The sequence below is a fragment of the Rhinatrema bivittatum genome, chromosome 7, assembly GCF_901001135.1.
Source record: "Rhinatrema bivittatum chromosome 7, aRhiBiv1.1, whole genome shotgun sequence".
NCBI classification, from domain to species: domain Eukaryota; kingdom Metazoa; phylum Chordata; class Amphibia; order Gymnophiona; family Rhinatrematidae; genus Rhinatrema; species Rhinatrema bivittatum.
In genome coordinates this window covers 133,954,866-133,979,264 of record NC_042621.1, presented here as the reverse complement: position 1 = coordinate 133,979,264, position 24,399 = coordinate 133,954,866, and the positions used below count along the sequence as shown (strand labels likewise).

Here is a 24,399-nt window from a genome sequence, read left to right as displayed (position 1 = left end):
CAGTTAGGGGCTCACTGGAAATGAGTAGTTAACAAAAAGAAGGAGAGAAATCCATGAGAACTCCCAGTTGCAACTTGTCTACACCCTTTCTTTCCAGGGGAACTTCTAGGTCCTCTTCTAAGCCTCAAGCACTCTGTAGAAGAGCGTCCGCTCTCCAGCTCAGGCTCCTGTCAGAGGTGTAGACGCAAGGCAAGGCGAGGGCTATTTATTTGTGCTCCGTAGGCAGGAAGTGATTGAAAGACAGGCGAGCACTCACGGCTCTTTCTGTCTGACTGTTAGGATCTGACATGCTTTTGGAGTTGTTGTAGATCTGTTGCTGTAGGATAGAAGAAGGGAGGAGAGATAGAAAGAAAAAGAGGTGAGGAGAAAGGTGAAGAGTGAGAGAACAAGGCGAAACCAAAGAGAAGTGATGAGAAAAAAAAAGAGAAAGAAGCAGAGGAGAAGGTAAAAACCAGAGACATCAAAGCTTGGGAAACGACTTTATTTTCTGAGCGTATTGACTAATGAATATGAAGAATCTTAGGACCCAATCCAAAGTATTCTGGCCTGCGTGTGTCTCACATGTAGATTATTTATGTTTGGGGGGAAAAAACTGGGCTGGACTGCCCAATTTGTTTTTTTTCTGGGGCCTGTTTCTCTCCTAGGCAGGAGATACTTTTTTTTTTTTTCCAACTGGACTCACATCGGGGACTAGCTTTGAAAATCTGCACCCCCTTCAGGCCAACTCAAGATAAACTAAATGGTGCTGCCAGAGTTTGCCCAAATAAATGACTGGTACAAATCAGTGTTTGCTTTAAAGTCTTGAATGGATTTTGTGAAAAGCTGGGGCTGGTGGAATGATGGACCTGCAGGGCTGGTGCCCGAGGGAAGGCCTTTGCTCATGGACCGCCCTCCTCCTCTCTTGGCAGCAGCTCCCGCACAGCTCTCCCTTCTCTGGGGGTACTGGCTCTCCATCTCTGGGCCGCGTGCTGGTGGTGCTCTAGGCGACCACCACCACAGCTCCGGCCCTGTGGACTTGGGTTAGGTGTGAGCACACTGGATTGCAGTTTTGTGCCCTGACGGCTCCGTAAACTGCAAGGGAGACAATTGTCAGAAGCCTCTATGCTACCAAACGTGCTCCTCCCACGTAGAGGTAAACGTATGCATACGGTATGGCGGGGACGAGGACCGGGGCAGGCAGACTAAAGTACAAGCGGGGATTCTATTCTGAAATCCTCCCGAGTACTTTGCCCCGTGTACATTACACCTGCAAAGTACGCAAGGAAACGAGTATCCACGTTCCCCGCCAGCCTGTGGACTTTCAAAGGAAAACTCCAAAGAGATGTTTCTCGTTGAAACTTTGCTTGCAAGCCCATGGGCACAAAGTACTCGTGAGCCTGCAAGCTCCCCCCTGAATGTTTCTCTTGAGAAAGCTGCAGTGAGTGCTGGGGGACTGTGGGGCTTGCACGTTAGAACGCTAGCTTCTGGTCTTCCTGACGTGCCCGACCTTTGCAGTATGAAGGTACGTACATCCACGACGGTGCCACAAGACTTTAAGGTGAAGTTGATGTTGACATGGGTGCCATTGGATACTCCCTTGCAGGAAGAATTGGATAAGAAGAGCTCCAACCCTCCAACCAGGTCCCTGGGGACGGCCACCTCAATGGAGCTGGGTTTGCACAGCACAGGAACTGCAAGAAAACCCCCACAGCAAGGATTATTATGGTATTACTAAAGCAACACATTCTGCTCCTAGGCGCTACAGCATTAGCAACCTCCGTCAACAAAGAACTCCAGTCTGGGCTCTGATGAACCAAAATTATTTACCAAGATACAGACGACGTTCTTAATGCCCAAAATCCAGGGAATACACCTGAGGATTCAGACTTTCTTGTGCCCAGCGTAAGGTGTTACATTCCCTTTTTATAGATCTAGGGGCAGATATTAATGAAAAAAATGAGCTTCTATATTCAGGGTCAGTGCAAAGGTACTTGGTGCAGTAGGTGAACCTTACAGCCTTGCGTCCCTCCCTCCCACCTCCCCACACACAATTAAAAATTATGCATTTACAATAATAGATTGTACATGAAAAAGTACATTCTGAGGTTAAAACAGCACTTATAACAACATATACATTATGTTTACTGTGCTGCAAAAAAGGACCCTTGGAGCCATTATGGTATTAGGCCTATTGTAATGCGTGTTGGATACGGTTTGTCTATCAGAAAGCTTTGAGAAAATTGAATTACAATACAGTAAACCTCCCATATCAAAACAACACTAGCTCCCATCACTCAAACAGTAACAACCCTACTTATGAAAAGACAACACTGCAACTATTACACCAGGCCCCAAAACACAACGCACCTCCTATTAGGAAAACAGAACAAGCCAGGCTGCTATAGATCCCTACACAGAAAGTACACGCCAGCAGAATACCTCACCTTGGTCACGCAACATGCAGAACACAGGCAGACTCTCATCAAATAAAGAATAAAGAAACCATAAATAGAAATGTGGAGACAAAAACCTAAATTGGAAATCATAAGAATGCAGATTCTGTATGCAGTGCAACAATGGAAAAACAGAAATATTACAAGTCCTCATGAAACATCAAACATTAAAATCAAGAAATATAAAATATCAATCATAGTAGTGAAACCAAACTAATAAAAATAATAAGTATTTCAAAACAGCTGATGAACAGAACATCCAATAATTAAAGCCTTATGTAAAATTTTTTAAAATTTCCCAAACACCAACAACATTTTAAAAAGCAGACACATCAAATAACATCCAATAATTAAAACTAATAAGGATAAAAAAAATCTACCACTCTCCCTTCCTGGGAACTTTTGATTTACAGTCACCATGAGATTATCATGAATTAGTAGGGGCGGGGGTGTAGAGGAGGAGGCGGCCAAATATTTTCTCCTCTTTCTTTCACATACACATATCTTCTAGCACACACACTCCTTCACACACATACTCTCTCTCACACACACACACACTCTCCTTTGCTCCTTCACATGCATGCCCACGTATGCTCATTCACACACATGTTCACAAACATGCCAACCTATGCTCCTTCATATACATACCATACACACTCTCATATGCCCACACACATATACACACATGCTCATGCTTACACACATACACACACACTCACTCTTCTCTCCCTCCAGAACAAGCGGCAGGACCGCAGCCTCCTCCTTGGGCACCCTTCACCACTGGGACATCTCTTGCAGCTGCTGCCTTCAGCCACGCGGCCTGACCAACTCCACTGTTGCTTCTGCTCTTTCGAGCCGCACATCCCAGCCGACACTGCTGTGCCTCCTGAATCCTATATTCTTCAGGCAGAGTGGGCCCAACCAATGATTCTTTTCTTCAGGTCCTGCGGGCCCTGCTCTGTCTCACTGCCTCCTTCTTCCGGACGTTCAAGAATAGCTGCTTCTTCGAGCCGTGTGGCCGTCCTGCTGCTCCTCCTCCTTATTCCGGCCCCGCGTTTCAACTCTTGCTGCTTCTTTGGGTGTGCGGGCCAGCTCGTGAAGGCTGCTGCTTCTGCTCCTTCAGACCAGCCCGGCCTTCTTTGGAGGTAGAGCAGTGGAGGTCCAGCCAGCACAGGTTGAAGGAACAGAAGCAGTAAGGTCCGATTGTGATCAGGGTCGGTGGAAGCACTAGGAGGCTGCCCCTAAACTTGTGGCGCTCTAAGTGGCCGCTTAGTCTGCCTAGTACTTCCATCAGCCCTGCCTAAATTTAGACTTCTAAATTAGGTACCTAAGGTTTTAGCTGAAAATTCACATAAATTTAGGTACCTAAAAGTTAGGCACCTAAATTTAAGCCTAATATTCATTTGCCTAGATTTAGACTCCTAAATTAGGTGCCGAGTTCTGAAAATCAGTGCTAAGCTCCTAACTTTGTTTCCCCACCCTAACTCTGCCCCCATAGCCACCCACGTTTTATGCTCCTAAATTTAGAATCCTAATGAAACTATGAGTCTTTCTCAGCCCTAGTAAATATTCAAAAGGGCTAATTTAGGATCCTAAACTCTTTTGAATATTGGTCCCCTAATTTCTCAGAGCTTCAAAGGGGAGCAGGCACATAATTCTGTATGCTCACAGAATTATCTGGTATAGATAATGGATGGGCAGCTGTTCTGCTTACTGAGGAAAGGACTGGCCTGGAGTCATACACGGTTCCTGTTCTGCCATCCGGCTTCTGTCCACCTCAGACCCTACGAGTCTGGAACTTTCCTGACATTTGCAACCCCTTTCATTCTTCAGTTTGCACGAGTCTCTGGCAGTTTCAATGTCTACAACGAATTTGGGTTGGGTCAGAAGAAGAATGAACAGAATGTGCGTCCTGTAGGGTGGGAAGCAGATGAGGGTGCAGCTGGGGGAAGGGTCGCGAGGTGCATGGCATGGAGTTACAGGTGGGAAGGTGAGTCACAAAAAGGCTCCCCACTCACTTGTATTATTAAAACCCAAGTTGCCAATTTTCAGACATAATTAAAACCTTGATAAAGTACATTATTTTTTTTTTATCCCCTCAATGCATCGTGTTTAAGAATCACTCAAAGAATTAATAGCGTAAACCAGAAAGGGGGCAATGCTGCAGTGTCTACCCAGCTGTGTGGTGCAGAAGCACTTTTGCACGTGTGGACCTTGTTGCTAATTTTCAAAGGGGAACTACAAAGTGAACGCTCACATTCGCTCCTGCTGTTTGTTTAGGTGGTCGATTGAAATTTAAAAAATACAAAAAGGTACACATGTCGTTTACTCGCCTGACCTAAACACACCTCCAGGAATTCTGCTTGCTAACGTATGCACGCTGTAAGTGTCCGCGCGTCCTTTAAGCTGGTTCTGAGGGCGATAATTCTCACCTGGGTGATTTACCTATGTAAATGACACTGAAAACTGTCCTCCCTCTATCTTAAGACTCAGCAGCCAGTTACTTTTAAGAAAAAAATTTTTTTATTCCTGTTATACCATATTGACTGTAATATAGGACAATCCATAAAATATGGCAGGTTATTATGTTTTGTTTTTTTTTTGCTTCGCTTTGCTTTAGTTAGTTTTGACTTTCTTTGTACTCCCTTCCCCTCTCCCCCAACCCTTTCCCTCCCTTCCAGCCCCTCCATTTCTGAACCAATCAGAAGGAAGAAACGAGGCACAGGTGTCTCAGATGGGGGGGTTTAACGAGGCTCCTAATGCAATGCTTTTCCAGTGCACAGATTACAAGGAGGAACTTTCTAGCAACAGTAGATCCAAGGGTGATTGATAGGAGGGTCCATCCCCCAAAAGGTGACTTGGTGAATCACTAGAGGGGGTTATTTGTGAGTTGCTGGACAGACGTTGTCCAAAGAGCCGTGACGGGCAGCCGAGAGTTGTGCTCTTATTGGGCTCTTGGAGGAGAGGGGATTGGTTGCCTCTCTTTTCCATTTGCAAGGTGGGAGAGGATTCTTTGAGGATCCAGTGATGTTCAGATTGAAGAATGGCTCCTGAACCCAAGGCTGAAGGAAAAAAGGAAAAGGTCTTCCTAAGGAGCTGGGACAACCACCAGGTAGCCCGCTACCATTTCTTGTAGGGAAGAAGCACGTTTCCTATCTCCAGGGGATTCTGTGGGGAAAGACACCTTTGGGAAGCTTGGGAGAGCCCTCTGAGCTCCACACCAGTACATTATGGGCCTGATTTTCACCAACGATTTCCATGCAAAAACCTTGCTTTCTGCATGTAAATCACCATTTGAAAATTTATTTGGGGTCTATGTACTGTATGTAACATAGTAATGATGGCAGAGAAAGACCAAACAGTCCATCCAGTCTGCCCAACAAGCTCCTTGTGATACTAACTGCCACTCCATGCAGGTTACCCCCATGTTTCTGTTAAGGGTAGTGTTAAAGGTAATAACTGCCGCTCCATGCAGGTTACCTCCATACATCCTTTCCTTCATTTCCATCTCTAGCCTTTAGGGATCCATAGTGTTTATCCCATGCCTTTTGTAATTAATTTACTGTTTTCGTCTTCACCACCTCTTCCAGGAGGGCATTCCAGGCATCCACCAACGTCTCCTTGAAGAAATATTTTCTTATGTTGATTCTAAGTCATCCTCCCTCCCCCCCGGTGTTTCATTTTGTGACCTCCTAGTTCTACCGTTTCCTTTCCAATGGAAAATATTTGAGGATTGTGCATCATTGTATGTACTTTTATGTGCACAGTAAGTAGGCATTCTGGGAAGCAGAGCCGAGGCAGAAAAAGGATTTATGCAGATATTTTCGATTTTCAAATGTAGTGTGTAAATTCACAATCACAGTTATACCGGCCATGACACACCCCAAAATTTTCACAGCGGATTTAGGTGCACAAATCTGCTTTGAAAACTCAGGCTAAAGTCTCCTTGAGAAACAGCTTTTTCCAAGCCCCATTCGCCTTCCTGTAGTGTGAACGACATCCGGCTACCGATACCATTCAGCACAAACCAGGATCAAACTATCCAAACCTCAGTGCCTTCCTAGAAACAATTGCCACCTGGCTACACCAAAACAACTAAATATGAATTCCCCAAAAGACAGAGATGTTATGGATCGAGGAGAAAGAACCCAGTCACCCTCTCCTGAAAGTGATCCTTGATGAAGCAACTCTAACCCTCGGCTCTCAAGCTTTCACTAGACTCCCAGAGAACCAGCAAAGCTCACGACCATGAAGTTATATAAAATGGCTTTCTTCCACCTCCATCATCTCTGCCTGCTACTGGACAACACTGCTTTTGTAACTGTTATTCGTGCCACTGTACCCTCTCGCCCAGATAAGAACATAAGAACATAAGAACATGCCATACTGGGTCAGACCAAGGGTCCATCAAGCCCAGCATCCTGTTTCCAACAGTGGCCAATCCAGGCCATAAGAACCTGGCAAGTACCCAAAAACTAAGTCTATCCCATGTTACCATTGCTAATGGCAGTGGCTATTCTCTAAGTGAACTTAATAGCACCGTAATTCACTCTGTATTGGAATCTCCAGCACCCTTACCCACTGCCTGCTACTCACACAGAATGCTGCAGCCTTCATGCTAATGAATGCGCACAAATGTGATCAAATAACCCCATTCCTGAAGACCCTGCATTTGCCAATGGCTACCAATGCTGTACTCATACCTGGGAACTCTTTTAGAATTCCGAAATCTCCGGGCCAATACCGGAAATCTCCGGGTGCTGCAGCAAAACCAATCTGCTTGGACCCGGAAAGAAGAAAGGAACGTCATTGGTCTTGCGCGGCTGAAAAAGGAGGAACGCGACAGTGATTTCTACCATCTCCGGATCTTTTTAACTCTTAACTTCTCTTCCTCGTGACACCACCTGCCTCTGCACAACCTGTTTCCTGTATCCAGCCACTTGCACGGCCCATCCTGTTTGCCTTGGCCAATCGATATTGCGATTTCCTGCCCATGCATCAAACGAGGAGTAAGAAAAGGCAGCGTCCACTTCCGCAGCACAGGAGGAGAAGGAAGAGGCTGCTGCTGCTCCAGGAACCCAATTTAGAGTCTGCTGTCGCTAGTGTGTTTTGAAAGGGGGGGGGAGAGAATGAATGAGCATGTTTGTGAGAGTGAGTGAGTGTGTGTTTGTGTAGGAAGAAGAGATCTGAGAGTGTATGTGGGTGAATAGGAGAGAGCTGAGTACAGGTGTAAAAGTGAGTGGGCATGTGTGTATGGAAGAGGGAGAGACGTGAGTGAGTGTGTGTGTGTTGGTGGGAGAATGGCAGAAGTAAAGGTGTAAATGGACAAGTGAGAATGTGAGAGAATGAGCAGTGAAAGTAAGTGTGAACATGTAAGAATGTTTATGAGAGCAAATTTGTGAGCATCCAGTACCTCTGTGCAGTTGCCTTTCCCCCATTCTCCCTCCGCTAATCCATGGTAATCTCAGAGTGAATGGAAGTCAAAAGTTCCCAGGTATGGCTATACTAGATCCTGATCCTAGCCTACAAATCTCTCAAAGACCTGACCCCCAGCTTCCCTCAGCAAGTCTTTCACCCACATACACCGTCCCGCCCATTACACCTGTTGTCTCAGACACGTCTTGTGGTGCCTTCCTCAAGAGAAATGTGCCTCACAAACACCAGACACAGAACCTTTGCAGGCTCGGCCGCAAATCTTTGGAACTCTCTGACTCCTTTACATCAGGCTTGCTCCAGACCACCTAATCTTTAGAAAGCTGTTGAAAACCTGTCTTTTTGAGACAGCGTACGGCAGTCAATAACTCGAACCTTACAAAACAAAAACCCAGTATATAGACCTGAGACATGCTGTACCAACACAGACCCGCCATAACTCTCCTTGCCAGAACAATATATCAAACTAGTCTACTCCACTGACACCAAATCTTGTATGAGGCCCTTTTACTATCCTACTACTTAGGCCCACCGAAAATCCTCATCCTAAGTGACTATTTATCTAATCCAATGCACTGTATTATCACACTATCCGAAGACTGCTTATTTTATTGTAACTCATTTTGGACTCACTTGTTGGAAAAGCATGTCTAAATAAATGATGACCATGTAAAAAAAACAAAAACCTTTGAAAATTGTCCTCTTAGAGTTAAAAGTGTTTTACCCACGTTAACTGACAGTCTGAAAATGGTCCTTCCTTAACGTGGCTAGAACTTTGTGTGTTCTTCCACAACATGTGCACGGTCAACCACCCTGAGAGGAGGTGTTTCCCGGGGGCATATTTAGGTTGGGGGAGGAAAAGCACGCGAGGAAATGGCTTCATGCGTATTTTTTCCAGGCAAACTTCTACCCACAGGAAAAGCACTAGCAAGTGCCTGCTTTTGCTTCGAAAATTGGTGCAAAGCCCACGGGTAACTAGTGTGCACGATCTTTATCCCAATGCAAACAGTTTGAGAATTGCCTCCAGAACACATGAAGGCGATACGTTCTGGATCATACCTTGGCAGCTGTGGTGATCATCAGAAAGGACAAGTCCTCGAGGGCACTGACATTGGTATTTATCCCCCACCATGAGGCAGTCATGGCTGCAGCCCCCGTTGTTGTTATGGCAGCCTTCAATTTCTAAAGGAGGGGAAAACAAGCAGAGAGTGAGAAAGAAAGAGAAAAAATAAGCAAGAAGGGAGACAAGGTAAGGAAAAGGAAGATCAAGGAGAGATGTGAAGAGAGAGAGAACGCAGGACAAATCTTTCCGTGCATGCACTGACCCCGTCATTGATTAGATCTGAGTCGTTCATAGCTGATGCCATTGTTATTGGCCCATTTTATAACATATGTGCGTAAATATATGCATGGGATAAATAGGCTGAACGTGTGTACATGTGCGCACAATTTTATATGGATGCATGAATAGGGGAATTTTATAAGCAGCACGCACCCACACCATTTTCTCAGTTCATTCCCAGTTCACCCAGTTAAGGGATAGGACTTCCAAACTTCCCTAGGTTATTAGCCTTCCTTTTCCCCCTCTTAGCCCCAAAACGTATAACCCCACTGACTAGTCTAGGTTTTTTTTGTTATTTTATGATATACACGCCATCCATAGCAGTAGTAAAATTATGGGACAGGGGACCTCGGCGCACACTTATGTGTGATAAATACACGCGTATTTCATATTAAAGTCCCAGAATGCCCATGTCCCTCTCTTGCCTTGCCCAGACCATGCCCACACCCCCACACCCTTTTTGGGCTCTCTCACTTTTGTGCGTACCAGGAGATATACGCGAGCACTGGTGGCTTTTAACATCCTCTCGGCACAATGCCAGCCTGATGTACTTGCGTATCTCCCAGTTTTGGCGCGTGCTGGGCTTTTGAAATTCTCCTAATAGAGTCTTGTCCTCAGCACCCAGATGACCTAGGAGAACTGTACAGCATGGAGAACCACTTCACCTTTCACACAAAAGTAGCTCCTGCAGACATACACGGCTTCTTTCTCAAGAGGATATCGTTAGTGTGGAGTAAACATGGTCACACAGGGGAGCGTATGGCAAAAGGCAAGGTGTGAGATCAATAGGTAATGCCATTCCAAGTAAATAAAAGTAATGGTGCAATAAAGCCTTTCAAAGACAGCCTTTATTTTGGACTTCAAAGCAGTGTCAGAAAAATACAGTCTATATACTTTCTTTCTCAAGGGGCACAACTACGTCTAACCTAGAGGTTAGAGCAGCAGGCTGAGTACCAAGGAAGCCAGACGTCAAATCCCACTGCTGCTCCTCGTGATTTTTCAGCAAATCAGTCCACCCTCCCATCTCTCAGGCACAAATTTAAATTGTAAGTCCTCCAGTCTCTAAGGAGAAGGAAGAGGGGGACCCTGATGGTGATTATGCAGGGAAAAGTAGGAGACTTTTGGCTGAGAGTGTCCGTCTCTCCGTGCACATGACTATCACAGTCTTCTGTCAGAACCTTCGGTCTTGGTTTGCTTATCTGTGAGTGAGAGATCAAATATAGTCCTGATGAAGAAGGAGCTCTGAGCTAGGTGTTCCTCAGATGGCTGTACCACTGCATATAAGCAGTTGACTTTTTAGTTAGCCAGATAAGTTTATCCAGCTACACCTCCTTAATAGCAGGCCTAACTTATCCAGCTAATATAGCTTGACAAGTGTAAATATCGCTACATATCCAGTTAAGTTATCTGGCTATGTAGCTCCTCCCCATCATTCCCTTGTCCTGCTAACTATTGCTGATTGTTAATGGATATTCAGATGCCACCACTTAGCTGGATAAGTCAAAAATGCATCCGGCAAGAGGCACTGAATATCGGACACACAGAGACTGAGCTGTTCATAACTATTTTAGATCTCCTGATTGCTTATAAATCCATAAAGGCTGTTCTTTACAGGTGCTTAATTAGTTTCAGTCTGTGTGGGGACAACCTGCTCAGAAATGTTCTTTTTCATTGTTCTGTGTATCTTACTCTTTTTTTTCTGCCCGTAACATTTTTGCTCATACAAAATGAGGTGATATACATGTGGAGTGACACTATAGCTCTATATCAAGTGGGACAAGATACACCATGCTTTTCTTAGGGAAGTCAAGTGGGAAATCCAAATTATATATCAGCGGAAAAACCAGGACTCGATCAGTTCATCGATGTGGAGCTATATCATCATCCCTTATGCAGTGCAAGCTTTGATAGTGCTCCGTATTATCGAGTTCCCAATGTTGTTTTCTATACTGAATCCTATTGAGCCTGAGTGAAAAAGTGTTTCACAAAGTATGAAAACGAGGCAGTAAGGACATTGCAGCTTCAGCAGGTTTTTTTTGGGTTCTTGCCCTTTAGATCACATTGACATTATGGCCTGGGCATACTTAGTGTAATTTCCTTGCATTTTTCTGTAGGGGACTTTGAATATTAGAAAAGAGATTGCTAGGCTCATGCATAATGAAATGTAGTTAATGTATTCCTCACCTCTGACCAGGGCAGGTATGATTTGCTTCATTATATCTTATTTGCATATAATTCACCTCTATTCAGGCACCTGAATAGGATATGCTACAGGAATGAATTACAAAAATGTTTATTTGCTGTCTGAATAGATATTTGCCTTGGCCTTTCTGGCCAAAAAATGAATGAATCAACTCTACAATATTTTATTTGCATAAAGTTACAAAAAAAGTATTTTTTTTTCTTCTTATGAGGCCCCAGTGTAAGCTTGTATGAGAGCTTGTCAAGAGCATTAGGCCAGGTCACCCAAAGTGGATAAAGATGGTGGACCCTATTAGGGTGACTGCATCATTAGCGGAACAAGGGGCATTTTGTCCAAAATGGATGGGCATGTGTGACAGAGTGAAGCAATAAGGGAGTGGATATAAAAAGCCTGACTAAAGTAGAGTGCTCGCTTGGCACCTGAAGGCTGCAGGATAAGAGCTTAAATTGGTAAAAGGTTTAATCACAAGATCCCCAGCACAGTGAATGTTAAGCAGGCAGGGCCGGAACCTTCTACCTTGCGCTCACCCCCTCCCCCCCTAGTCCAGGCCCCGGCTCTGACCCCATTCACTCAGACAGGCCCCCTTCTCTTACACACACACTTAGATTTCTTGTCTCACTCACACACGCACCCTTCCACAGGCTCCCTCCCTCTCTCTCACTAACACCATTGCTCTCTTGTACACATACAATCCCTCTCACTTACTGACACACACATACAAACAGAGGCGCCGCTCGTGCTCCGCCAAGATTCTGCTTCTCTTGTCCGTGAGCTGGATGGGCGCTGCTCGTGGCCCTCCAAGTGTCTGCATTTCTCAGCCATGTGCAGGAGGATGTTGCTCGGGGCCTAAGTCTCTGTTGCTCACGGCCTGCTGAGTCTTTACTCCTCTCGGCTGTGAGTGAGATGAGCTCCGCTTGTGGCCCTAGGCGACCGCATAGTTCGCTTATTGGGTCGCGCCAGCCCTGTAAGCAGGCATGGCTTTGACAGCACGCCGATCTTTTAGGAAAATGAATTACTGATCAGTGAAGAGGGTTGATCTGCTTCACCCAAGCCCAAGCACAGCAGGAGCAAGGCAGTCAGAGCAAAATCATAAAAGAAAGAGTAAATAGGCTGAAGATTACCTTTCCAGAAGCTAGGACACTACTTAGCTTGCCCTGTCCATCACGGATTATTATTATACTATATCACACTGGACAAACTGGAACACATGGAGATAAAAAGCTATTGGTATAACAGTGAGTGTTTCCTAATCTTCGGGCCGATTCAGTGACGTGCGCTGGGCCATGTGCACTGTTCAACACGCATTTGGCCACACGTTTTTGAGGATTGTCTATTACCCCTTATACTGTAAGGGGTTTAGCACCTCGAAAACGCACGCCAAACCCCCTGAAAACTAATAGCACTCAACACATGCAAATGCATGTTGATGAGCCTATTAGTCATCCACCTGGGATTCAAAAAGTAAAATGTGCAGCCAATCCACAAGGGCAGGCCTTAATTTATGAGCAGCCCGGAAAAGTGTACAGAAAAGCAGAAAATACTGCTTTTCTGTACACCCTCCGACTTAATATCCTAGCGACTTAATATCCTAGCAATATTAAGTCGGAGGAACCAAAAATGTAAAAAAAAAAAAAAAATTTTTAATTAAAAAAATATTTTTAAATTAAAAAATTAAAAAAAAAATGTGCTGACTGGTGCGGTCAGGAGAACGGATGCACAATTTTACCGGCATCCGTTTTCCTAACCGATTGCTATCAGCGGGTTCGAAAACCGACGCTCCTAAATTTGAGCGTCAGTTTCCTGAACTCGCTGACAGCGGGTGACAGAGCCACCTCTCCTGGGCCAAGTTGGCGCTAGGGGCGCGTAATCGTCCCTAGCACCTTCTTTTAGCGCGACCCCTCGTTTAAATATAGGATTGTACGCCCAAGAGAGGTGGCTGAGCGTGCGTCGGGAGAGTGGGCACTCTACACGGAGCACCCGTTCTCCCACGATCTTTATTGAATTGGCCTGCTTGTCCTTTGGCTTTACCTAGCAGGGTTGGATTTTCAGGATATCCATAATGAATATGCATGAGAAATATTTGCATTTATTTGACCTTGAATGTATGTATATATATATATATATATAAAATGCATATTCAGCGGGCATATCCTGAAAGTAGATCTGTTCAGGTGAGGTTCTAAGAGCTAGGACTATGCTGGGGAAAGGATTTTTCCCACTTTTAGCGTGGAGTAAAACTTCTGTGTGTGACTTGGCACAAGCCTATTCTTGCTAGCAGAGATTAGGAAGATTCTTCCTGTGCTCTGACCTCCAGCTTGCCTTCTGACTCCAGCATGCTGCATAGCTGCTGTTACCTTCGCAGGTCCTGCCGTCTTGCCCCAGCACCCGCCCAGTCCCACACGCGCACCGGTGAGAGTTCTTCAGATTCATGCAGATCTCGTTGCAGCCTCCGTTATTGTGCTCACATTCGTTCTCATCTGTGGGAGACAAAGCAGACAAGGATTATGTGGCAGCTCAGCACTGAAATGTAATCCTAAACTGGATTCTAAACACAGCACTGTCACAGCAGCTTAGTACTGCAATGTAAATACAACACCGCGATGAATGGACTGGATGTTTATTTTGTCTGTGTTTTTATGTCTTTTTTATGAATATATTGGTATTGTAAGTTGCCTAGAGCCTGGCACCAGGCGACAAATAAATAAATGTCAGCACAGCAGTGTAACAATCAGTTGCATAACACTGCAATGCAAACGTTTCCAGTTCATATTGAAGGAGTTCAACCTCGTGACCATCTGAAGAATGAAATAACTGAAAACCTCTCGACTAACTATGCCAGCAGTGAAACGCACGGCCATTTTGGATGTACTAACATTTGCAACGCAAACGGCACATAATGCGTAGTGACGCAGTTACGCACTAACATTTAGTGTAACGTGACTCCATTTTGGAATAATAATTTGTATTGTATTAATACGATCGCCGCTATAAAATGTCTAACACGTCAATTAAATGACGAAACAATAGTCTGATCATAAGCTACACCTACTAGAGGACCACGCTAGCAAATGCTTGTTCAGCAGTTTGTAAATTGTTTGTTCAGCAGAAAGTAAAACGCATGTGCGACAGATAAGAACTGTAAAGTGTATAAAAGTTTGCTCCTAAGGGGGCGTGGCATGCAGTTGTACTAAGCCCTTGTCTTAGCTGCATCTTGCTGGCAATAAAAGTCTATCTTTACGGATCAGTTGTCTGGGCCTCCTTACTGACTAAAAGAGACGGTTACATTTGGCGAGCCAGCCAGGAGGTACCGAGGACACTATTTTAGCCCCCCAGTGGGTCCGGTAGTTTGGTGGCGGAGCGATCCCCCAGACTTACCTGGTGAGTGGCCACCGCTGAGTTCAGCGATCAGGTTTCTGAGGGGACCGTTCCACAGAAATTCTTCTGAGACCTCTGGGCTGGTGATCCGGGAAGAAGGCTTTCATGACGATCGGAAGACCTCTGCAGGCGAGTATTATGGGAACAGTAGAAGAAGTGAAGAATAGATAAAGAGTAGCCGGTCCATCCCTGAGCGGACCGAGGGGGCTTTGATCACACCCCGCGCAGTGTTTCAGTAGGAATTCTGTTCCGAAGGCCACGCGCATAAGAGAAAAAATTATAAGTAAAGTGTACAATAGCGGGAATAGGTTTCTTGTTGTGTGAAAGAGAGTGAAAGGCCTCGCAGTTCTAGACCGGGCGACCGCGTTCTAGTCGAGGCGATTGTGACCCTTTTGTGTCTGACGGGTACGGACCCCTTACCTATCCGTCTTCCCTTCCCTCCTTTGTCTGTGATTCTATCCTAATGGGAGGGGGCTATTCAACTCCGCTAAAAGCCATGACGAAGCACTGTAGTGAAGTGTTTGATAGACGTAAATGTACGAAACCCGGAATGATTCAACGATGCGCCCATAGGTGGCCTAGTTTGTGTGTAAATTGGCCCCCGAAGGGAACTTTCGATTTCTCAACGGCCACAAGGGTCCAGAAAATCGTTACCCAAGAAGGGAATCCGGGTTGCCCTGAGGATATACCGTACATAACTGCTTGGATTGCAGTCATTGAAGATCCGCCGTCATGGGCAAAAAAGTTAGTGGAGGGAGCCGCCCTCGTTATGGTGGCTCAGGTGCACAAAATGGGTGACCGGAAGAGAAGGGGAAAGGCGGCCATTATGGGAATCAAAGATCATGCGTCATCTGCAGCGGCCATATTTGTAGTGAAAGAGAATTCAGAGACTCAAGAAAAAAAAAGTTAAACCCCTGCCGCCCGCAGTACTATCTGATGTGGAACATCTCTTGCCGCCACCATATGCCCCTAGTTGCCCTCAATTGTATACTGCGCCACCAGCCCCCTTAGTCCCCGCCTATGCACAAGCCGACCCTATAGTAGAACCGGCACCCGATGCACAGCTTGAAGCTGCGGCAGCAAAAGTTGAAGACGGCGGCGAGTCGTCTGTGGCAGGCGGTACTCATAGTAAAACCCAAGCCGCAAGTTTGCACCTACCAATCAGGGAAACATCTACTGTAGTTCCCTTGGTCCCGACCGAAGAAAACGAGTATCGTACTACGCAAACAATAAAATTATTTACCTACATACCTTTCACATCCAGCGACCTCTTTAACTGGAAACAGCTTGGCCCCTCTTACGCTGAAAAACCAGATCAGATGATAGACGTTTTACGGGGAATTTTTGCAGCCCATAACCCCAACTGGGCTGACGTTCGGCATTTAGCCTCCATTCTTTTCACCACTGAAGAACGTCGACAAATACAATTAAATCTGGAAGAGGCAGCTCGGCTAGGAGCTGGGTCAGATGGTAATCCTGATGAAACAGTGAAAGAACAAGCCCCGGTTGTAGACCCCAACTGGGATTTCCAGACCGCAGCAGGGCGCGAGCGCATCGCTGCTTACCAAAGAGCGTTCCTTGAAGCTTTAAAAAAGGGAAAGAAGAAAGTTGTGAACATGGGAAAAATCCAAGACGTAGTGCAGAGAAAAGATGAGACCCCCGGAAACTTTTTGGAGCGATTGATGGATGCATATCGGCAGTATAGTCCATTTGACCCAGAGGACTCCAAAAATCAATCCATCATAGTAATGAGCTTCGTCGGGCAATCTTGTCCAGACATTCGCCAGAAGTTACAGAAATCAGAAGGATTTGAGGGAATGACTATCAGCCAATTAAAAGCCATGGCAGACAAAGTCTATAAACCGAGAACCGGACGGAGACAAAAAGGAGAAAAAAGAAAGTAGAAAGTTAAGAGAAAGTGTCAGTCTGTTAGCCGCAGCGCTGGAAGAAACTAATTTCGGGAATTCGTCCAGGCACTATCAAGGATATCCTGGACCCAGAGGAAGAGGTAGATCGCCCTCAAGAGGGCCACCTAGAGGGCGAGCGAGTAGAGGAGGAGGATCTAGCGTTACACTCACCTTTGATGCTTGTGAAGCAATTGATAGACATCCCAACGCACTCCATTGTGGATCTCAATCCTGGAAAGATTGCTATGCTTACAACCTTTGCCCCTACAACCGAGCAGCTAATCCATCTACAACCGAGCAGCTAATCCATCTAGCTGGATGCCGTGTGCAGGGGACCTCACTCTATCCGGATGGGCCTTGGTCTGCGACTACACTGGAGGAGGATATCATGGCTGCCACGGAATAGGCAGGCTTATTGAAGTAACTGGAAACATTGTATCGCTGCAATGGCCAATCAGAGGCGAAGGATCTCCATGGCAGGATACTTGGGGATTCGGTATCGACGGAACTGGAAAGGACCCGATGACTTACATTACAATCACTCAGCGGAGAGACAAACCCCGTCCAATCATCCACCAAACCACTGTAGTTGGTTATCAATCATTCTTTGATGAAATATCCCACGTGACTGAGGAATTAAAGAAGCACACAATATCACATCAAGCAAAGAATATGTTCGTGAATTTGGCTGAAAACATAGCTCTCTCCTTGGAAGTCAAAAACTGTTTCGTTTGTGGAGGAACAAATGCCGGAGAACAATGGCCATGGGAGGCCAAAGAAGTATTCCAATCTGATCTCAATATTCTGAATACTACTGTAACTTATACACGAAAAACCAATCCGTACGAATGGGCTCTCCAAACTGATGTCATTGGCCGACAATGTATATCCCGACAACATTCTAAATTATACAGCATGAGCATACCCATTGGGAATTCCCCTTGCACAGGGGTCCTCACTGTCAACATGACCACTCATACCTGGTGGCAGACTGAGAACTCTACTATGCCTGCTCCCTTCTGGACTGAACCAACTCTCAATAAGACATGGACAACTGCTGGAGTACCCACTACTCCCTTCACCGCTCCTGATGGATATTATTTTGTATGCGGTCGAAGAGCTTATGAACTCTTGCCTACAAGTTGGTATGGCACTTGTTTTCTGGCAACAATTCGACCAAGTTTCTTTCTCTTACCAGTCTCAGCTGGGGAAACGCTAGGGGTCCCAGTCTATAGTCCAATGAAACCGAACAGACGTCGCAGAAGTAACACAGTTACAATTGGAGACTGGAAGGACCAGGAATGGCCACCCGAGCGAATTATGCAGTACTATGGACCTGCCACATGGGCAGAGGATGGTTCTTACGGATATAGAACCCCTATTTATATGCTAAACCGCATCATTCGTCTACAAGCAGTTTTGGAACTCCTAACCAATGACTCTGCTCTAGCTCTAAATATTCTAGCCAAGCAAAACACAAGAATTATTACAGCCGTTTATCAAAATCGGCTGGCCCTGGACTATCTCCTAGCTCAGGAAGGAGGTGTCTGTGGTAAATTTAATCTGTCTAATTGTTGTTTACAGATTGATGATAAGAGCAAAGTTATCGAGGACATCACCGACCGGATGGTACGCCTAGCCCATGTTCCTGTACAGCCATGGACTGGAATTTTCGATTGGACGGCTTCCCTTCCCAACTGGCTTACATCGATTCCTGGGCTGAGAGAACTTTTCCTTCCTCTCGCATTCCTCATTATAACTTGTCTCTGCTTTCCTTTATCTCTCCCTCTTATTTTCAGGAATTTACGCTCAATGATTGAAAACATTGCTGATCGTAGAGCAGCTGCCCATGTTATGATGATGAACAAGTATGCTTCAGTTTCGACATTTCCCTCATCTGGTTCATCGGACTCCGACGATAATTCTGAAGATGAATACCTTGATACTAACCTATAATGCAACTTATTTCACTAACCAACCTGGGCCACTTTGTTAGCTAGGGTAAGCCGGGCTACAAAGTGGGGTAACACCAATAGGGTCCACCCGTCTCAAACCCGTGAAGAAACCAACAACCTGGCAACATCTTAGGGCCCGTCTGGAGTGCTGCGTGTATTAACTATCGTCTGTTTTTTTCAATTATTTCCTAGATATAAGTGATACTTCTGCCTTCCATCACAGTTGAAGTATCAAAGGGGGGAATGAAGGAGTTCAACTTCGTGACCATCTGAAGAATGAAATAACTGAAAACCTCTCGACTAACTATGCCAGCAGTGAAACGCACGGCCATTTTGGATGTACTAACATTTGCAACGCAAACGGCACATAATGCGTAGTGACGCAGTTACGCACTAACATTTAGTGTAACGTGACTCCATTTTGGAATAATAATTTGTATTGTATTAATACAATCGCCGCTATAAAATGTCTAACACGTCAATTAAATGACGAAACAATAGTCTGATCATAAGCTACACCTACTAGAGGACCACGCTAGCAAATGCTTGTTCAGCAGTTTGTAAATTGTTTGTTCAGCAGAAAGTAAAACGCATGTGCGACAGATAAGAACTGTAAAGTGTATAAAAGTTTGCTCCTAAGGGGGCGTGGCATGCAGTTGTACTAAGCCCTTGTCTTAGCTGCATCTTGCTGGCAATAAAAGTCTATCTTTACGGATCAGTTGTCTGGGCCTCCTTACTGACTAAAAGAGACGGTTACAATATCAGCTCTGCATTATAAACTCAGCACTACGATGTAAATATCACTGTCCGATCTCAGATCTGTGAGATTTCTTTGTACTTTTTACAGTTTGAATGCCTACGATGATGAAATACAGCAAGCAGACTGGTATGATCTCATCACAAGAACAATGTACAAGAACATCCACAAGAACAGTGGACGCTCTAGAGCCTCCACCGCTGAGGCTCTAGAGCGTGGCTGAAGCAGCAGCAACTTCCTGCTCACTGCCTCCGTACCTGCTTCTCTTTCCTACTTTTGTTCTCATCTCTTTCTGTCTCTCCCTTCCTGCGCTTGTTGGGCTCAGTCCTTGGCTCCTGCAGACCCCAGTGTGAGTTGAGGGGGCACCAACCTCTCTCATATTCCACAAGGGGGGTGGGGCATGAAATGGATCCTCTATGACACATCTGCAGGGATAGTAGAGGCCAAACATAACCCCACAGATGAGGGAGTTTAATCTATTTTGGGCGCTTCGTTTTATCTGCTACCTGTTATTTTTTTATTTTATTTTTCCCAAAAATGTATTAGGATTTATTACAACAATAATGGGAGAAAATCAGCTGGAAAAATAAACTCATCATGTGTCTGGGTAAATATCAGAGCTTATTTTGGTGGACAGAAGCCAGGACAGTAAATAAATATATATCTATATCACTGTCTGATCTCAAAACTGTGAGATTTCTTTGCACTTTTTAGTTTGAATGCAAACGATGATGAAATACAGCAAGCAGGCTGGTATGATCTCATCACAAGAACAATGTAGAACTGGTCTCCAGGGCTGTGTAAACAATTTGCTGGCTGGAACAATATATATGTTTACTATCCTGTCTTCTGTCCACCAAATTAAACACTGGTATATATAAAATGGGGGTTATATGGAAGTACACACTGGCAAAAGTGCAAAGCTTCAAGAATTGCCATTTAACAAGGCATAGGACAGCCTACAGGATGGAGATATGTATGCTCTGCTCTGCTCCTGCTGGCAATGGGGTGGGGAGTGTTGGAGTGAGGATTTACGGAAGAGGGATTGGGTGGGAAGGGGATTAGGAGTGTGTATGGAGAGAGTGCAGAGGATCCTGAGGGGGGATAATTGTGTGAGCCTTTGTGCTTACATGTGCTGCGGACTGGATCCGTGCTAAAAATAACAGACTTATTTTAGCCATGATCTGCACATTAGGGTTACATTGGCTAAAAAAACAATGTCATACATTTTTAGGGGTTTTTTTTAGGAATATTAGTTTAAATTGAAAACAAAGGAGTCTCTTTCTCTCTCTCTCTGGATATATATATATATATATATATATATACATATAGTATAACACTCCATAGTAATGCAAGAAACATTTCAAAATGAATAGACTGGCATTTGCAAACTCAAAAAATAAGAAAACAGGGACAATTCAGGATTACAAGCAGAGAACCTTTTTCCTCTAGGTCTGGATAGATGAGGTTCTGGCACAAGGATATAGCCTTTTACCCTTTAAAATTCAGTGATTCTAAGTATTTGTATAGAGATACAGAGCATTTCACCTCTAGGACTATACAATTTAGGGGACTGGCACTGGATAGCCTTTCTTGGATTCAGTGGGACCAGTGATTTGCATAGTGATACAGAACTTGGTGGCTCAGGGAGCTGACACAGGAATACAGGGTCTTTTATCTCTAGGTCCAGAGAAAAACCTGATTCAGGCAATCATAATGTATAAGTCCCCTGTGAAATGAAATCTGTGCATGCAGTACAGTTATATTATACACCTGAGTCCGGTTCAACCTGAAAAACAAGAACTAAATGTGAAATGTGAGGCGCCAGCAATCTACATCATGGACTTATTCCTCTACGTCAGGGCTTCCCAAACCTGCCCTGGGGACCCCACAGCCAGTGTCGGGTTCTCAGGATGTCACAATGAATATGCATGAGATACATTTGCATATCCGTGGAGACTCGGTGTATGCAAAGTAATCTCGTGCATATTCATGGTGGGCATCCTGAAAACCCGACTGGCTGAGGGGTCCCCAGGACAGGTTTGGGAAGCCCTGCTTTACTTCCCTTTTGATCTTACCAAGGCAAGTCTGTCTGTCAGGCCCCAACGTGGTTCCTGCGGAGCAAATGCAATCCCCTGTATCCAGGCACGACCCATGACAGTCTATCACATCGCAGATATCATAGAAATCTGTGGAAAGGAAGAATCATGATTCACAGGGCAAGCAGTGCACATAATTCTTCAGCAGAAAGCCCAATCTACCCAGCCATGTAAACTCCACAACCTTCCTGAGATTTTAATGCAAGAATAGAGAACTTTCCTTTGGAATCTTTTCTGAGTGAAGCATATGTACCTCTGGTACGCTCTAAAGAATGATGCAGAGGCCTTCTGGTGAGGGCAACCATATACATTAAGTCTGTGTATCCCACAAATGAAAAATCCACATACTTACTTATAGTTCCCAATGATTTTTTTCTTTACTCAGATAAGTTACATGTATTTACAGAAGAATAAGCAGTTTATTTGCATCTATCCAATAGAAGTTGGTTGGCACTTTATTAATACAGCTCAATCTTGAACCTCTGTATTACAGCAACAAATGCTTATTACAGACTCTGTTACTTGTTGCAGCTCTGGTTCTAAACCAAAAAGAATGGATTTGATCTCTAGGCAAAAAAACACTCTCTCTTTACTTCCGGCTCAAGTGGTTGTTTAGTAGCACCTGAGCACCATCCAAATACCTAAAATAGCTCATTCTTTCCCCACAGCAGTATATATAAGGGTTTATCAGTAAAGAACATAAGACACGCCATGCTGGATCAAACCAAGAGTCCATCAAGCCCACTAACGCTTGAAAGATATCGCACTCACCTAGCATACTATAAAAACATGATAAACAAGACTACGCGAGAATACTATGGCAAAAAAATCCAAAACTTCTCAAATAACCCAAAATCGCTATTCAACATAGTAAACAACTTAATCTCAGACAACAACAACACCAACACACCCCTAAACAAAAACCTAAGTCAAGAACTTGCAGTTTTCTTTAAAAACAAAATCAGCAAAATAACAGAGAAAATAGACAAAACCCCAAGCCAAAATACACAGCTAAGCATCAAAGATATCACACCATGGGCCACATTTGATCCTGTATCGACTACTGAAATTGAGAACCTAATTGAAACCCTAAACCCTGCCTGCCACGAACTTGGCATAATACCTATACGAACCTTAAAAGAAATATCTCAAACTATTACACCAACTATCATGGCAATCATAAATAAATCACTAGAAGAAGGGGAACTACCAGACAAACTAAAAATTGCCACAATTAAACCCATCATAAAAAAAAAAAAACCTCAGTCCTGCTGAGCTCAACAACTACTGCCCAATTTCAAATTTATCTTTTCTTGCCAAACTAACTGAAAAGGCAGCCCTTAAACAACTCAACAATCATCTAGACACGAACAACATCCTATACCCCACCCAACATGGATTTTGAAAACATTACAGCACAGAAACCTTACTCCTCAACCTATCAAACACAATTATAAGAGGTTTCAACAATGGCCAACGATACATCCTCATTCTACTAGACCTATCTGCCGCCTTCGACATGGTCGAACACAAAAGCCTAATTTCCAGATTATCTGAAATTGGTCTAACTGGAAAAACACTAGACAGGTTCACCTCCTTCCTGCTAAACAGATCATACAAGGTAAACATCAACAACTTTACCTCAAAGGCCATTCCACTAGAAACCGGAGTCCCACAAGGATCTGCTCTATCTGCAAACCTGTTCAACATATACCACCTGCCATTATGTCAACTACTTTCGAGTCTCGGTGTCACATATTTCATGTTCGCCGACGACATCCAATTAATCATTCCAGTAACAAACACTTTGGAGAATGCAATGAAACTCTCGGCCACATACCTTAATAATATAAAAAACCTACTAAATCAAATGAAACTCTGCCTTAATATGGACAAAACAGAATGTATTCTACTCGAAAGAAAAAACTCTGGAGACTACCAGAATCATACCATTCAAATTGACAACACCTTCATCAAGCTAAAAGAAAACGTGAAAGATCTAGGAATTTGGCTTGACCCAGAACTGAATTTCAAAAAACACATTGCAATGAAAATCAAAGAAGGTTTCCACTAATTGCTAATTCTCAAACACCTCAAACCACTCCTAAACCAACCCGAATTCATAACCATTCTACAATCCCTGATCTTTACACGCTTCGATTATTGCAATTCACTCTTGATAGGCCTGCCCAAATCAACTATTGCCCGACTCAGGCTGAGTTTCGCAGCTCGTTGGCCGCTGCCTCAGGGGCTTGAACACTTCAAATTCTAGGTGGAACTTCACACAATAAGTTTCATCAGACGTACAGCAATTGCCTGATTCAATGTTAAACTGAGTGCGGTACACCACCCGAAACATTGATCATACAATTGCTGTACGTCTGATGAAACTTATTGTGTGAAGTTCCACCTAGAATTTGAAGTGTTCAAGCCCCTGAGGCAGCGGCCAACGAGCTGCGAAACTCGGCCTGAGTCGGGCAATTATTGAGCACATCTCTGTTCTAATAAATACTGAAATAAGACTGAGGCATCTATTGTGTTTTTGTTCTCCTGACGGCTATCATAGATCGCCTACCTCTTTGTTTTCTTGGACCTGCCCAAATCAACTACATGCCCACTTCAAATACTACAGAATGCCACCGCTAGAATCCTCACCGGCCACAAAAAAAATGGATCACATTACCCCGTACTAAAAGAACTGCACTGGCTACCTGTGGAAAAAAGAACTGAATACAAAGTACTAACCACCCTTCACAATTCAATACACAACAATGAAAATAGCTGCCTAAACACCATAATACAAAAACACAATACTCAACGTAACACAAGATCAACAAACAAAGCCCTGCTAACTATCCCATCAGTCACAACCGCCAATCTTACTTAATCTTATTAG

General features: G+C 44.4%; 1 protein-coding gene across 1 annotated transcript in view; it reads right to left on the bottom strand.

The window, feature by feature from the left end:
- Positions 1–24,399, bottom strand: part of OIT3 (oncoprotein induced transcript 3) — a 61,768-nt gene that overhangs the window by 21,868 nt on the left and 15,501 nt on the right. Inside the window, exons 3-6 of the mRNA XM_029609170.1 lie at positions 21,483–21,593; positions 13,765–13,887; positions 8,925–9,047; positions 1,510–1,670 (exon numbers count right to left, since the gene is read on the bottom strand). Coding sequence (XP_029465030.1) covers positions 1,510–1,670; positions 8,925–9,047; positions 13,765–13,887; positions 21,483–21,593 — 518 coding nt within the window. The remainder of the gene's footprint in view (positions 1–1,509; positions 1,671–8,924; positions 9,048–13,764; positions 13,888–21,482; positions 21,594–24,399) is intronic.